A 16,463-nucleotide genomic window follows, 5' to 3' on the forward strand; every position below is an offset into this window, starting at 1 on the left:
TTTTCAGATACAAAAAATGTCATAAAAATTATTTCACATTTAAAAGAGAAAAGAATTAAAGATATCAATGGGGGACTAGGGGCTAGGCGGTTGGTTCTGGGATACTTGTGTGTACTCGATAGATTGTGCTCTTAAAAATTAGAGAGTGTGACATTTCACGAAAGATATAGTGATTGTGTAACTTGTACTTGATGAGACAAACTTGTAATATTGCAAACTAAGGAGAAAATTCGCCAAGGTGGTATGTGTTGATGTTGTAGCAGACGAACTAAAACACGAGAAGATCCTTCAATAATGATATTGGAGATACCAAATCTTCTAGCACAAAATAGTCCAAATTTTAACAATTCCTCGGTAAGTAGTGGATGGAAGACACACAATTGAATTTTCTTGATCTTGTTTTTCAAAATGTGCCAGAACTCATCGCCTTGTACGCGAACTATGCCTCCCTGTATAATCATCAAGAGAACAAACAATAAGAGCCTACATTTACTCTGTGAGTAAGTGAGAGAGAGAGAGAGAGAGAGAGAGAGAGAGAGAGAGAGAGAGAGTGCCTTGGAAGTAGGGAGAAGCTCCGAGAAGAAGCGAGGGAGGCCACCGCTGGATTGGTTGGAGTAATCTGAAGAAGAAGAAGAAGAGAATGCTCGAGGGCTCAAGGTTCTGATAGAGAGAGACGAAGGATTCAAGCTCCACAGCCTTGCAAAACGAGGCCGTATTGGCGTTAGGGTTTGCATTTCCCACCAATTTCAGAGTGCTTGGAGTTGAGCTGTGCTTTTTCAAAGTTCTCCGCTCTGTTTTGGTGGGTGTTTTATGGGAAAAGCATGCTATGTTGTTTGTAAACAACAATCTTATATCTACGACATAGACGACATAAAAAAAACATTTGAATAGTTCGTTTTACTGGTAGTATTAAATTGATTTGGAACTTGACATGAAACTCAAACGGATCTAATAAGAGGGTGGTCCTTGCTTGCTGGTTGAAATCCACATAATTAAGTATTTATAATCAGATAATTTGATTACATAAGGATAATTATGGATATTCTTCTAATACAGAGAGCTTAGCATCGACTCTTTTAACAAGTGAAAGACTGAACTAAGGCAAGATAGACTTCTCAATTCTTACAAGTTCTTTGGCCACATCAATCAGATCTGGCCTTGCTTCACTTTCGTATTGGATGCACAACAATGCCAGTGCTAGGAAATCCTGCAGTTGCTGTTGTGCTTGCTCATCTCCCCCGACTTCCTCAAGGATTTTAGGGTCCGCAATTGTCTCTATTTGAATATGTCCATCAGAAACGTTAAGTTTCGGATCTTCAGTAAGGTATTCACCCACATTTCCTTCCTCAGTCCAACATACAGCTTCTCGTCGCATTAAGAATACAAGTAAAAGCACACCAAAGCAATAAACATCATTTTTTTCTGAAATTTGATAAGACTCTCGGTAAGCAGGGTCCAGGTACCCCATTGTAAAAGTTGCGAAATTTTCTTGAACATACAATTGGTTAGGAGGAATGGTTATGGAGAATGAAAAGTCGAAGAGTTTGGGAACATAGTCATCGTCCAATAAAATGTGGGTGGATGTTATACTCCTATGAACGATGGGCCTTGGAAAGGCAGTATGTAGGTATGTAAGTGCACTAGCAAGCTGCTTTGCAATACGCAGTCTAGTTTTCCATGGTAATAATTCATTATCCACTACTAAACTCCCATCATAGTTGAGACCTCCTTTTCCTGCATTTTCAAGCACCAAAGCTGATGTATCGAACTCTAAGCAGCAGCCTAATAATTTCAAGGAATTCTTATGGGTGCTCATCTGCATTGATATGATAATATCACGAATAGCTCTGTCGTCCCAATCTCTGTACTTCCTAATGATAACTGTTCGGTCATCTAGAATACCCCTGTACATCTTGTTGTGTAATCCATCTATCCAGCAAGAAGGATCAAAGTTGTTGGTAGCTCTGATGAGCTCAGCAGCAGAGTAAGAACGAATAGGATGAGATTTTCCATCACAAGAAGCAATTAGATCCTTTAGTAACATGCTTCCATTCTTCAAGAATGATCTCTTTCTTTCCTCCTTTTCCTCCTTTTCCCCCTTTTCCCCCTTTCGCTTTACACGTCGAATGATTGAGAACCTGATATATAGACACACACAAGAGTGCACACAACGCACAAAGGAATGAATAAGAAATTGATGCAATGAAAATAAATAATCTATCCCGATTCTCAAGAAAAGACATAGCATAGCACCCACACTTTGCTTTCATTTTGTTCTTTAGAACTTTACATGAAATCCAAAGAGATCAAATCTCAGCTTTCATATATTTCTTACAAACTGAGAAACAATAATAATACTCAGTTTTATGGATGGAAGAAAAAAAAATACTTGTCCTGCCGCTTTCGTCATATTCATGGATTACTTTGATTTACAACAGAATTTTGGGCTTCAGCCGCACGAAAATTTTGACTTACTAAAAAATCCCTGAAGGAAAGGAAAGCTATATATTTTTGTTTGAGGATTAAAACCCGGGAAAAAAAACTTACAAGGCTTTGGATGCCATTGTTTACACTTGAAATTTCTCTGTTTAGCACACAGGCCCCAAAGTAAACTGTAATTTGTTGATATCTCCTCCCTCTTTGCTGCAGATTTCAAGTAAACAGTAATTTGTTGATATATCCTCCCTGTATGCTGCAGATTTCGTGCTCAAGCACCAGTAATTTGTTTAATCAAATTGGGAAGATGCATGGCAGCTGCGCCCAACTGAAGGGTAGACCTGTTGACTTGCCTTGACTCCACTCGAGTCTTTTCAGATTTATAACGCGTTTGCTAGGAGATCATGGGGCCATTTATAGTCATTCGGGGGAGTTGGAATTTCCAAGTTGTAATGTCTAGAAACCACTCATTAATTCTTCGTTCGTACTCCACATACACCACCTAACTTTAAAATCTGTGGCAAACAATCAAAGGCCAAATAAAATAAAACAAAATAAGAAAAATGATTTATCTTTTTTGGATACAAAACTTGCCATAAACATTATTTCACATTTAAAAGAGAAAATAGGTGCTAGGTGGTTGGTTCTGGGATACTTGTGTATACTCGGTAGATTGGACTCTTAAAAATTTGAGAGCGTGAAATATAGTGATTGTGTAACTTGTACTTAATGAGACAAACTTGTAAGATTGCAAACTAAGGAGAAAATTCGCCTAGGTGGTATGCGTTCATGTAGTAGTAGCAAACTAAAACATGAGAAGATCCTTCAATAATGATATTGGAGATACCAAATTTTCTAGCACAAAATAGTCCAAATTTTAACAATTCCTCGGTAAGTAGCAGATGGAAGACACACAATTGAATTTTCTTGATCTTGATTTTCAAAATGTTTCTTTAATTAAATTTTTAGATTTTTTCTTTAATTTTACATCTCAAAGATTAATCTAATACTTTTATATATCTCTATTTTTCATCCGTCAAACTTAGATTTTTAATAAAAGAAAGTAACATAAGGAGTATAAATGAAATAAAAGAAACATGTAAGGTCTGATTGCAATTACACCAAACCTCATATAGTGTAACAGAAATTGTCCGTTTTATGTATTTGTTGGGAAGAAGATGCACGGAAGCTTCCCCCAATCCCTTTAATAGAAAGAAAATAGGTTGCCTTCCCCTCTATTCCCTTGCCGATTTGGGATATCAAGAAAGGACCACACGCATTAGGAAGATAGTCAGAAAGAAGATAAAAACAAAGTAGATGTGAGATGAGAGAATTGCTTGAAATGATGACTTCATTTTCCCTAATTTTAGTGTGAGTCTTCTTCTTTTTTCTTTGTCCAAATTGAGAAGATGCATATGGCAGCTGCAATTACTTGGATGCCAAGGAAAATAGTAATTTGCTGATACTATAAGAAGATGTATGGCCTGAATCCTGATGGGATCCTCGGATAGCATGCTTCCATTAGTGAGATCCTCGGCTAGCATGCTTCCATTCTTCAAGAATGATCTCGGTCTTTCCTCCTCTGTGAATCATGGAATCAATGAGAGCCTGATACGTATTTATATGTATAGGTCATCAAACACAGGCACAAAGAACGAAATAAATTGATCACACATGGAGAAAGTAGTATATCCCATTAATGTTCCTACACCCTCCAGATAATAAGTTGAATTGTATGTATTAAAAACATTTTGAACTTCACAAGTGAAACTCAAACGGATCAAGTCAGAGAGAGGTGCTTTGCTTGAAAACCTTCATAATTTCTCACAATATAACTCAATTATATAAGTGTAATTATTGTAGATATTCTTCTAATACAGATAGAATAGCATCAACCCCTCACCAGATGAAGGACTGAGCTTCCAAACTACAATTCGGTACGGCATAACAAATGTAATGGATAAATTATTTAAGCTAGCTAGCTAAGGGAAGATGGACTTCTCAATTCGTACAAGTGCTTTGGCCACATGAATCATTTTTGGCCTTGCTTCACTTTGGTTTTGGATGCATGACAGTGCAAGTGCTAAACAATCCTGCAATTGCTGTTGTGCATGCCCATCTTCCCCTACCTCCTTTAATATTTTAGGATCCACAATTTTCTGAATTTTAGTCTGGCCATCAGAAACATGAAATTTCGGATTTGCAGTAATGTCCAGTTCTCCTGCCTGAATGCTATATGCAGCTCTTTGCGTCAAGAGTACAAGTAGAAGCACACCAAAGCTATAAACATCAGTCTTTTCGGTAATGTAACCAGTTGCAAGGTAGTCGGGGTCAGTGTACCCAGATGCCCTATATACGACATGGACGACGTCAACCAAAAAAAAATACTTGAAAAGCCCATTTTCGTCTTACTGGTTTTAAATTGATTTTGAACATGACATGAAACTCAAACGGATCTAATCAATCAGAAGGTGGTCCTTGCTTGATGGTTGAAATCCACATAATTAAGTATTTATAATCAGATAATTTAATTAGATAATGATAATTATGGATATTCTTCTAATACAAAAAGCTTAGCATAGCATCAACCCATTGAACAGGTGAAAGACTGAGCTTAGCATAACAAATGCAGCGGATAAGTAAATTAAGCATCATAATCTAGCTAAGGCAAGATAGACTTTTCAATTCGTACGAGTTCTTTGGCCACATCAATCATATCTGGCCTTGCTTCACTTTGGTCTTGGATGCACAACAATGACAGTGCTAGGAAATCCTGCAGTTGCTGTTGTGCTTGCTCATCTCCCCCGACTTCCTCAAGGATTTTAGGGTCCGCAATTGTCTCTATTTGAATCTGTCCATCAGAAACATCAAGTTTCGAATCTGTAGTAAGGAGTTCAATTTCTGCTCCCTGTTTTGTCATTGCAGCTCTTCGCGTCAAGAATACAAGTAAAAGCACACCGAAGCTATAAACATCAGTTCTTTCTGAACTTTGACAATACTTCAGGTATTTAGGGTCCGTGTACCCCGGTGTCCGTGCTGAGAAATTTTCTTCAACATACAATTGGTCAGGAGGAATGGTTATGGAGAATGAAAAGTCGAAGAGTTTGGGAACATAGTCATCATCCAATAAAATGCAGCGAGATGTTACTCTCCTATGAACGATGGGCCTTGGAAAGGCAGTATGGAGGTATGTAAGTGCACTAGCAAGCTGCCTTGCAATACGCAGTCTAGTTTTCCATGGTAATAATTCATTATCCACTACTAAACTCCCATCATAGTTGAGACCTCCTTTTCCTGCATTTTCAAGCACCAAAGTTGGTGTATCGAACTCTAAGCAGCAGCCTAATAATTTCAAGGAATTCTTATGGGTGCTCATCTGCATTGATATGATAATATCACGAATAGCCCTGTCCCTATGTCTGTACTTCTTAATGATGACTGTTCGGTTATCTAGAATACCCCTGTACATGTCGAAGTGTAAGTCATCTATAATGCAAGAAGGATCAAAGTTGTTAGTAGCTCTGATGAGCTCAGCAGTAGAGTAACATCGAATAGGATTAGATTTTCCATCACAAGAAGCAATCCCAATTCTAAAATGAAAAGACATAGCATAGCACCCACTCTTTTCATTTTGTTCTTTAGAACTTTACATGAAATCCAAAGAGATCAAATCTCACCTTTCATATATTTCTTACAAACTGAAAAACAATAATAATATATGCTCAGTTGTGAGCATTCCTTTCCTGTTATGTATGGAAGGAAAGAAAAAGAGTTCTTCTGATATAGACCCTTACAACTATTATATCCTAATCATATACCCACCTATTTTTAAATCTTTATAACCCAAATTTAGAATAGGTTGCCATGTGAGATAGATTTGTCCTAATATTATTAACTAAATTACATTATGTGTCACCCCCCTGTCCTATATCCCCACCCACCATGTAAATTTGAAAAAACACAATCCTATCTTTCCACCCACCATTATTCCTAAAATACCAGTTAATTATTAATTTAAACAAATTCTCTATATTTTTTAGTGGGAACGATGTATTTATTTCAATAAAATTGAAACCGATTACAGCCTCAACCAACAAGTTCTTGATGAAAGCAGGAGGGTCCCTATCCCATAAGAACATGTCCATTGATGAAATGGAGCTGATTTTCCCACTCCCCTTTTGTTAACTTACACTCCCTTTGTTGGAAATTGTATGTTCCCACTCCTCTTTTGTCCACTTACACTCTCTTTTATATTAAAAAGTATTTAAAAAAATAAAAGGGAGTGGAAAAATCATCACCCTTGATGAAATAACAAAATATGCAAGACTGTGTGCCACTGTATTGGCATCTCTAGAAACAAAACAAATTGAAGAATTATTTAGTTGTTGAAACAAAAAAACGACAGTCTTCCATTTATACTCCTATTGATGAGTTGTCTGCAATGTTAGATCATTATTAACATACACTTGGGTTTTTGGTTTTGGTTTTAAGAATTTTTTAGTTATTAAAAGTTAACATTGTTTGTATAGGTTAAGTTAATGGACATGTGTCTGTAGGGGCTTTTTTCTTCCGGCAGCAAGTGGGCTGGGCTGCTGTAAAGAGCAATCTGATGCAAGTGTCCCCTTTGTGTCTGAGTTCGAAAATTAAGCCCCAAAGATGTCTCGAAAGGGTGATGACGCCTTAGGAAACTCTTTGGTTACCTTCACCAATGAAAACAACGACAAATTACAGATAAATCTTCTAACTTGGCATGAGGGACTTATGGCATGGGAGCAAGAATTATCATGGGTTTAGCACTTAGAGAGAGCTCTGAGTTCTTATGAGAGACATAGGTTCTAATGGAAGGAGAAAGGGGTTCTAAGGAGGTTTGATGAAGAGGGAGAAGAATGGTGAACAGTTTTGGGTGACCTTAGCAGTTTCTGGCAGCTTGACAGTGACTCTGTCAAAGCTTCTATCAATCTGCCAAAACAGGGGAAATAAGGGAAATGGGTAAAGATAGCACGAAAATTACTGAGTTTGCAAGTGAGAGAGAAAGCTTGCTCTCTGAAGGTTGTGGGTTGTGTTGTGTTGGGTAGAAGGGGTCCTATTTATAGCTGCTGGGAATGGTTCTTCTCCAAGAAACCCTAATGGTTTCTTTCCAATCTAGCTAAGCTTTCCTCTCCCTTTCTTCTCCTCCTTCTTGACTTACCTCATGGTGGCAAAATTAGCTCTGCCCAATCCCACAAAATCAGAGATTTTTGGGAGCCCAATACTTCTTCCCGCGGCTGCTTCAGAGGAGAGCTTCCATTTTCACCTATCTTCTTCCTCCTCTTTCTTCCTCTTTCCATGGCCAAATCTACTGAAGGAAATAAAATGGGTGTGCATGCTGGTTCAAGGGATGGCATCCCTCCCTGCGTGCCAATATCCCTTGGTCTCTTGAAGGCTTTCACTTGGAACTTGCTCCTTAGCTTCTCAGCAGCCCTTTCACATGTGGATTCCCCATGCTCTCTCGTGATATTGTCTTCCAGCTGAGTACCAAGGCTTGTGCTGTTTTTTATTCTAATTATATGGGCTTTTTAAGACAACCACATGATCTATCCAATGGATGAGATAATCCTATCAAATGTTGGGCTTTTTGGTTGGCTTATTCTAATTGGAGCAATGGGCTATTTTGGTTGGGCTACTCTAGTTGAAACAATGGGTTATTTTCTCTCTTGTGCTTACCCACATTTGGGCCTAAGAAAATGGGCTTGAATCCCAAGGCCCCCAAGCAACCCGAGACTTCCATTTCTCGACCCATCGATGGGCCCCATGACAACTCGTTACCATCCACACCATAACCCACTCAAGCAAGCCCTGAGCATTTGAGTGGCTTGGGCCTACTTAAGCTTGTAGTGTGATTGGGTGTGAGATAATAATTTCCCGCTTAGCATGGCCTGTCGCTTGGCACGCTTTTAATCATTATGCTTGATGGGATAATTAGCATGGATGTGCAGAGCTAATGCACTTTATAATCTTAATCGTGATCCTTAGCATGACGGATTATTTATTTGGCATGGCACGTGGAGTGTGACTCGTGCATGGCGGACTTTTGTGTGCTCCAAGTCGAGTTTTTCCTCAATAAGGTATTGCGCTGGGCCGGGAATTCATTTGGGCCAAGCCGTGGATTTTTTGGGCCTCAACAGTGTCAAAAAATTAGATAGTCCTTAGAAGTCATTTTATGAATGGGTAAATTAGTCTTTAAAATTTTGAAAATAAGGTGGGTGAGGAAATAGGACAGGTGAGTGGAAATAGCAACACTCTTAATTTATAATTTATTTTCAAGCATGTCATTAACTACCTTAATTATAATTAATACTCCCTATTAATAGCATATCAATCACCCCATTTATTTTGGTTGGCATTCCCTCTACACATCGTCAATCCCTAAAATAAACAAACAAAAAATCCCTAAATTACATGTCCAATAAATAATGTACCTATAAAAAAATTATACATATGTATATAATATAGGTACTTTATTTATATAAAAAAGAGGATCCGTTACTTTTGTAATTGAAATTTCTATAAATATATTTATAAATTAAAAATAGGTACATTATTTACACACACACAAAAAAAAAAAAATCGGTATGTTGTGTAATTGAAATTTTTGCACATTTTTTTATAAATTAAAAATAGGTATATTTACAAAAGATATGTAAAAAATAGGTATATAATTTTTTTTTTTAAAGTTGGAAAAAATAGTTATATAATAGGTATATTATTTTATGCTAAAATGAGATAGGTATTTTAATGTTTCTTTATAAATTCAATAGGCCCTAAATGCGACTTTTTTAGATACTGAACATTATTTTTTTTTTTAAAGAGAAAAAAACTTACCTTAAAAATTCCTAAATTTAAGCCAATTTAAAACACCAATTTTCTATCTAAAAAAAGACACCATTTGAATATTAATGACATTGAATTGCAGCAAATATGTTCAAAGTATATTAAGTACAGTCAATGGAGAAAACAACAATTGCAAATACGTCGGGGTATTTTGGGAATCAGAAAATTACAATAAATCAAATCCTGAGTTTTACAAGATAACTTGATGAGGTGGATCCTAGTCATGAGTTTTTACTTATAAAAGTGAGTTTTATTAATAAGAACAAAAAGTGATGGATTGCAGTTAAGGAAAATTCAATTTGGAAGGGGTAAGACAAATTTACTAAAAGAAAGACAATAATTTGGGAGCAGCACGAAAATTTTGACTTACTAAAAAAACCTTGAAGGAAAAGAAAGCTATATATTTTCGTTAAAGGATTAAAACCCGGGAAAAAAAAAACTTACAAGGTTTTGAATGGCATTGTTTACACTTGAAATTTCTCTGTCTAGCACCCAGGCCCCTTAACTCAGATTCCCCCAAAGCAAACAGCAAATTGTTGATATCTCCTCCTTGTATGCTGCAGATTTCGTACTCAAGCACCAGTTTAGCTCGTTAGTTTCAGGTTCTTTGAGAATTATATAATAGTTTCTAAGTTTATTGGTGAGCTTTGCAGGGTCAACGCACTGGTACGAGTAACATGCAGTGGGACCCAAAAACCCAACGTTTTAAATTTATTTGTTTGTTTATTAATTTATTTTAGAAATATTTTTTTAAAATTTAAATACAAGATATAGTCTACAAGGAGAAAGAAGTTTCTCACACACTATACCAATGTGCCATGAGAGTTCGAACCTAATACCACTAGTATGCCAATGAATATCATGCGAGTTCGAACATGATACCACTAATCTGCCAATGAAGGCTCTTTTCCACTTGGTTAGACTCGTTAACATTTTAAAAAGATTTTTTTTTCTTTTTGCTTGTCCAAATCTATAAACATTTGTTTAATTTTAGGCTTATTTATTGTTTCACCCCCTGAAATTTTCTCACTTTACTATCCATTTCCATCCACAAAACTGTGAAGTATACTGAAGTGGCATGGGCACTCTAATAATTTTAGCTCCTTATCCTCTCTCTTTTCTATGTCCCTCTGTCCCTCTGCCTCTCTCTTCTCTCTCATCCCAAACCCAACCTCCATTGCACCCTACCCTCTCCTCCTCTCTTCTCTTTCTCCTATCTGCCTCTCTCTTCTCTCCCCTCCCCTCCCTAGACCCAACCCCCAGTGCACCTCTATTGCATCCCAACCCCTCCTCCCTCCTTCTGCCTCTCTCTTCTCTCACCTCCATTGTACCCCACCCTCCCTCATCTTATATATATATATATATCTCTCTCTCTCACTATCTTTGCCAAGAGAGAAGATGGGGAGTGGTTGTCAAGGAGTTTTTTTAAAAAAATTGAGTGGTGGTGGTTTGGGTGTGTTGAGTAATTTCATGGAGGGTTAGGTCTAGGGTGAGGGTTGGGTTTGGCGAGGGGAGGGGAGAGAAGAAAAAGGCAGAGGGAGAGAGAGAGAGAGAGAAGAGAGAGAAGATAAGAAGCTAAAGTTACTAGAATGCCCATGCCATGTCAGCACACTTAACAGTTTTGTGAATGGAAATGGACGGAAATGGTAAAGTGAGAAAATTTTAGCAATTTTTAGAGATTTAGGGGGTTAAGTGGAAAAATTTCAATTTAAGGGGGTAAAGTGAGACCAAGAGTCCATTTTAGGGGGTAGAACAATAAATAAGCCTTAATTTTAATCAAAGTGGGAAGATGCATGGTAGCTGCACCGAATTGAAGGGTGACTTGACTCCACTGTCCACTCGAGTGTTTTCATATTTATAACGTGTTTGCTTGGAGATTAAGGGGCCCATTTGGGGGAGTTGGAATTTCCAAGTTGTAATGTGTAGAAACCACTCATTTATTATTCATTCGTACTCTTAAAAAGTATTTGTCATCACCCTTTTCCTCCTCATTGTCATTTCTGTGTTCCTTCCCCCCAAACAATCACCGTTTGACTTGAAAGAAAAATTGCGATATCATGAAAACCTCAAATAATGAGAAAAATCTACATGAACTTCCACTGAACTTCCAGGTAGCTGCCGGTACACTAGTAGCAAAGTTAAGTGAAATAGTTCTATGTGGCTCTTCTACTTTAACACACATCAAAGAAAGCACCTACTAAGAGCATTTCCGCCTGTAAGCTCAGATAGGCAAAAGGCCTCCTAGGCTTCCAAAACTGGCTCCATTGGTCAATTCTTGCCGTGGCAACACATGGGGTCTACCAAGCCTGGACAAGGTCCAAGGTAAGATCAGTTCAAACTCCTGTCCGCAGGCAATGATGTCAGCCTGACATCAGCAAATGAAAAAATTCTGAAAAATTACCAAAAAAATTCATTTGAGAATGAGTATAGTTTTGAAGTTTATTGCTATGGTTAAGTCAACGATGCCATCGAATGATCAATGTCCAGTGGGGCCGACCAAAGCAATGTACATGAAATTACTATTTTTCCCTTTTCATTATCAGACACAAAGAAAAACACAATTAGTCAATAACTTACAAAGAAAGAAACAAGAAGAACTTGCCTTGAAATTGCTGGAGCACCAAAAATATGCACAACACAGCCCCACACAACCAACTGCTTCGGCTGAATAAACAGAGCAAACCCCTCTCCACTGCCTTCCTTATTTCCCCAACTGCCTTCACATCAACCATCTCTGCCCTTACTCCTTCCAATGGATGTTACAAATGATAAAAGAACAATTTCAAATACAATAAGATAAAGTAACATTTTTCAAGCTTATTTTTATACTTCCTCATTTCAATGCGTGACATTGTTTGAAAATTTATTCTAATTTGTTAATAGAATTGTAAAAACATATTCAATATGTCGTTAATTAATCATAATTGTAAAGATTAAACGTCACCAAAATTGCATTGAGTGGAGGTTCTATCTATAAATTCAACTAAATAAATCATACGTGTAATTTTCGAGTGATTATAAGTATTGGAAATGGAAGAGAAGATGCAAGCTATGACTGGAAAATGAGACATGAAAGGGGCCTTTGTTGACCGTGGACTCTAGTTATATAAGTCTTGAGGTGCAATCCATTTTCATTCATGTGCGCATCAACCTGCACAGCACCCTCTTCTTCCTAATGAATGAGAAAGGCTGTCCGCCAGAATTTGGACTACAAAACAAATCCATATGATATCTCTACCAACCAACCACAGGCTTGTCTTTCTTGTATGTTTTAACTTCAGAAGTTGACATTTTGAATTCTCTGCCCAAACAAAAACCCAAAACCACTACTCTTCTTAACCCAAAACCATTAATCCCCATTCATACACTGTAGAGTTTGATAGAAATAACAAGAGAGAGAGAGAGAGAGAGAGAGAGAGAGAGAGAGAAGGCACGACTTCATTGCTTATGGCCCCAATACAACTGACAATGTAATATAGGCCTAAATTTTCTGTTTGATTTTTGCTTCAGGATTTGCGTGGAAAGAACTACACAACGTAAAGCATCAGATCAGATGCTTTTTGACAAGGCAGCCAAAGTTGATTCTGTATTATACTATGATATGCTAGAGTGGGAGTGGTGCACGCGTGTTGAAATCTTGGGTTCAATTGTATTGCATACGATTAACTTTTATCGTAATACCATCACGTGATGTACATGTTACACTTTTATTCTACTCGTATTATAATATGTGTGTGTTTTGAGATCAAGAATCAGTTATAATATGTCTAAAGACTTAACTGACTGGCTTTCCCTTGGAATTTGCAAACCAGAGACTAACTGGCTTACAAAAACAAGGTTGATTAGATTTTTTTATTTTTTATTTTTGGTTTTAATTCATTTACCATCTTACTTGTTAAAATTTTCTAATTTTGGTCGCAATATGATACTTGTGTAGATGTTTCAAAGGGTAGCCAACCCATCACATCCTTCTTAAATGCTAATCCACTGAGCCCTCTTAAATGCTAATCTGCACTGGGAGTTGTTGCTTGCTTCAACAAGCAAGAAGTTTGAAATTTCAATTTTATTTTCGAAGATTAAATAAACATTAATCCAAAATAATTGGACAAAATGGTGTGATATGACGCTGGGAAAGTTGCTGAGAAAATGAGAGGACGTTGTAAGCCAGAGGAGAGGAAAAGGAAACACAAACAAGTGATGTAATCTTGATACTTACTTTTTCGTGCACAACCTAAATCCACCATACATAATTCCTACTAGCCCTGAACCAACAAATTTTTTCGGGGCGGCACCAACTAACTCTTTTGGGAATTCCTCCAGCAGCTGAAACACCTACCCTGCTTCCAAGTACTACATGTTTAATTTTAAGTTCAAAATACTTAAAACTACAGCCATGTCAATATGGTTAGAAGCAGTCTGAAAATTGGCTAAAATTACAGTGCTCTGTAGACAGGTTTAATTTGAGAGAACTCTGTAACATGGTGATTGTGCTCTAGAAATTGGCTTAAATTACAGTGCTCAAATCCCTAGTTAAAATTAACCTTCATATGGTCAACAACAACAGCATTGGTGAAACAAACAGTCGTCTACAATTGACCAAAAGTAAGTGGTACACAAAAAGTAATGTAGTTCAGCCTTATCCAAGAGATGACTAAAGAACACTTGCCTTGAGAGTGAGATCATGTTTTTTGAGAATCAGACCACAACATGAGAGTTGCCAGAAGAGCCACAGTTGCAGTTTCAACCCGTAATCGATGTGGGCCAAGACCAACAGAGATAGCACCAGCTTGCATCAATTCATTCACCTCTTTCTCAGTGAAGTCTGAAGCAAGAACATGGAAAAATAGATCCACAATCCTAAGTAGTACTCTCAGTATTGAAAACTAAACTACATTAGCATATATGATATATTTATGAGTATACAAGAGGCATAGGATGAACATAATGAGAGACTGAATACTAAGCACCAAACATACTGGAAAATCAGAGCACACAAACAATTGTTGGTAGTTTATTCCAACATAAACCTTAATAGAAATTTGGGTATATTTTACTCATAGTTTGACCCAGACTCTTCTTCTTACCAGTTTTGTTTACAATTTGCTGCATACCTTCTAATTGCCTGATATTCAATTGATATTAAAATTCTTATTAATTTTGGTTCGCCAATCAAACCTCCAATTTGTTTCCAAAACCCTTCATCAAGTCAAAGTCATAATGGCCTAATCAATTTTGCATCAATCTGTCACTCTAAATCTCATTATTTGGGAAGAAATGCAGGATTTTGGTGCTGTACAGAAAACTAATTCAAAAGTGGAAGAGTTTCTGGTTTTCAAGTTTTATTTGTATGTCCGGTGATTGGTATGCAGCAAAAGTAATAAAAAGAAAACATTTACAGGATGCATACTTACCACCTTCAGGTCCAACCACAATCAACCCACTGGACTCCGTTCCTGACGAAGTTAATGCACTAACAAGAGGAGTACCTTCTGCAACTCCCAAAAATGCTAGCTTTGACTCTGCAACCTATGAAACAAAATTGTATATATGTAATTTAAATTAACAATGCAAAGGAAGAAGAGTTGATATCCTGAACAGCATGAACATCAATGAGAAAAATATGTCAAAGAGCATATTATTAATGTGGAACTACAACTCTCTGCCGCGAGAAAATTGCACGTAACATTTTAAGTACAAACGATACTAAAAGAATAAGAACAGTTTGTCACTGACCTATACTATAGAACGGGCCAGAATACACATCAATAAACCAACCTTTGAAATGAAACAAAATAGGAAGAAAGCACTCACAAGAGGTAAAAGACCATTAATATTCTTTGGAGTATTCAAGATCATTTCATGAAGCCGTTGACCTGTGAAAATATTCATTGGCAAAAAATTTGAATTTTATTATTTCGAATCAAAAGTTTTATAGGACATGTCTGTCAGCACTACATGTATATTAGAATAAGGGTGAAGCTTCCTTTACATTGTTTAGCTGCTGCCATATTGACACGCTGCAACCTGTCCAGTCGATTTTCTGAGACAGTAGGAGACCGCTCAGTCAGCAGAGGAGTTAAACTACTAGCCCCCAGCTCCTAATACAACAAATACAAAAACAATACAATTAGCAGCAATGGCGGTTATGCACTATCCCTATAGTCATCACAAAAACATGAATTATACCGTGCATTTCTCAACAAGCCAATCAGCTCGGCCACCCTTTAAAGTACCTAAACAGGGGCAACATGTTAATATGTGACAACAATATTCCCCTATGCCGTAACCACTCTTACAAAACATTCCCCCGGAATTGGAAATCTAAAGAACTCACCAAAAGCTGCAAATACATGCCATTGTGTGCTCTGTGGAAGAGCTGACTTTGGATCTTCCAATGCCACAAAATCAAGTCCAGAGCGGTCGACGCTCTGTATTAAACCTTGTATCAAACCTCCTTTCCCATTGAAGAGCTCTACCCTTGCATGCATTATGTGGACAATCATTAAAATACACAAGTGTAATGTAATGCAACAAATCCCAATTTCCTAAACAAAATTGAACCTTTCATAATAAATGGTTCCAAATTCAACGCAATCCAATTCCAATTTGTCCAGATAACACGAAATTAAAATGGATGAAATTGATCAGGACTAGGATTTAGGTACCTATCGTTTGTGCGCAATCTTAAAACTTTGGTCATGTGCCAGAACTCATCGCCTTGTACGCGAACTATGCCTCCCTGTATAATCATCAAGAGAACAAACAATAAGAGCCTACATTTACTCTATGAGAGAGAGAGAGAGAGAGAGAGAGAGAGAGAGTGCCTTGGAAGTAGGGAGAAGCTCGGAGAAGAAGCGAGGGAGGCCACCGCGGGACTGGTTGGAGTAATCTGAAGAAGAAGAAGAAGAGAATGCTCGAGGGCTCAAGGTTCTGATAGAGAGCGACGAAGGATTCAAGCTCCACAGCCTTGCAAAACGAGGCCGTATTGGCGTTAGGGTTTGCATTTCCCACCAATTTCAGAGTACTTGGAGTTGAGCTGTGCTTTTTCAAAGTTCTCCGCTCTGTTCTGTTTTGGTGGGTGTTGTCTGGGAAAAGCATGCTATGTTGTTTGTAAACGACAATCATATATCTACGACATGGACGACATAAAAAAAAAA

General features: G+C 37.4%; 3 protein-coding genes across 5 annotated transcripts; all 3 read right to left on the reverse strand.

Annotated features, from left to right (window-relative positions):
* Positions 1-871: 871 nt before the first annotated feature.
* Positions 872-2,830, reverse strand: LOC110768109 (serine/threonine-protein kinase ZRK1-like). The gene is made up of 2 exons (XM_021971794.2): positions 2,548-2,830; positions 872-2,138 (listed from the first exon to the last, which is right to left on the reverse strand). The coding sequence occupies exons 1-2, from the start codon at positions 2,562-2,564 to the stop codon at positions 1,097-1,099; spliced, it is 1,059 nt and encodes a 352-aa protein (XP_021827486.1). The 5' UTR covers positions 2,565-2,830; the 3' UTR covers positions 872-1,096.
* A 2,215-nt stretch (positions 2,831-5,045) lies between these two features.
* LOC148292565 (non-functional pseudokinase ZED1-like) lies at positions 5,046-9,887 on the reverse strand. Its single transcript, XM_088246217.1, has 2 exons — positions 9,751-9,887; positions 5,046-5,897 (listed from the first exon to the last, which is right to left on the reverse strand). The coding sequence occupies exons 1-2, from the start codon at positions 9,765-9,767 to the stop codon at positions 5,099-5,101; spliced, it is 816 nt and encodes a 271-aa protein (XP_088102343.1). The 5' UTR covers positions 9,768-9,887; the 3' UTR covers positions 5,046-5,098.
* Positions 9,888-11,278: 1,391 nt separating this feature from the next.
* Positions 11,279-16,392, reverse strand: LOC148292566 (uncharacterized). Of its 3 annotated transcripts, XR_015826600.1 has the most exons (10): positions 16,131-16,392; positions 15,972-16,045; positions 15,641-15,783; positions 15,493-15,539; positions 15,296-15,404; positions 15,118-15,179; positions 14,718-14,832; positions 13,973-14,128; positions 13,523-13,643; positions 11,279-12,052 (listed from the first exon to the last, which is right to left on the reverse strand). XR_015826600.1 is itself a non-coding variant. In XM_088246308.1 (9 exons), the coding sequence occupies exons 1-8, from the start codon at positions 16,308-16,310 to the stop codon at positions 13,986-13,988; spliced, it is 873 nt and encodes a 290-aa protein (XP_088102434.1). In that variant the 5' UTR covers positions 16,311-16,392; the 3' UTR covers positions 13,487-13,643; positions 13,973-13,985. The 3 variants fall into 3 exon arrangements, 2 of the variants coding, with proteins under 2 accessions (XP_088102434.1, XP_088102435.1); XM_088246308.1 differs by lacking the exon at positions 11,279-12,052 and having other exon boundaries at positions 13,487-13,643; XM_088246309.1 differs by lacking the exons at positions 11,279-12,052; positions 13,523-13,643 and having other exon boundaries at positions 13,653-14,128; positions 16,175-16,315.
* Positions 16,393-16,463: the final 71 nt, after the last annotated feature.

Source organism: Prunus avium, chromosome 8 (assembly GCF_965620075.1).
Source record: "Prunus avium chromosome 8, drPruAviu1.hap1.1, whole genome shotgun sequence".
In the NCBI taxonomy this organism is placed as follows: Eukaryota; Viridiplantae; Streptophyta; class Magnoliopsida; order Rosales; family Rosaceae; genus Prunus; species Prunus avium.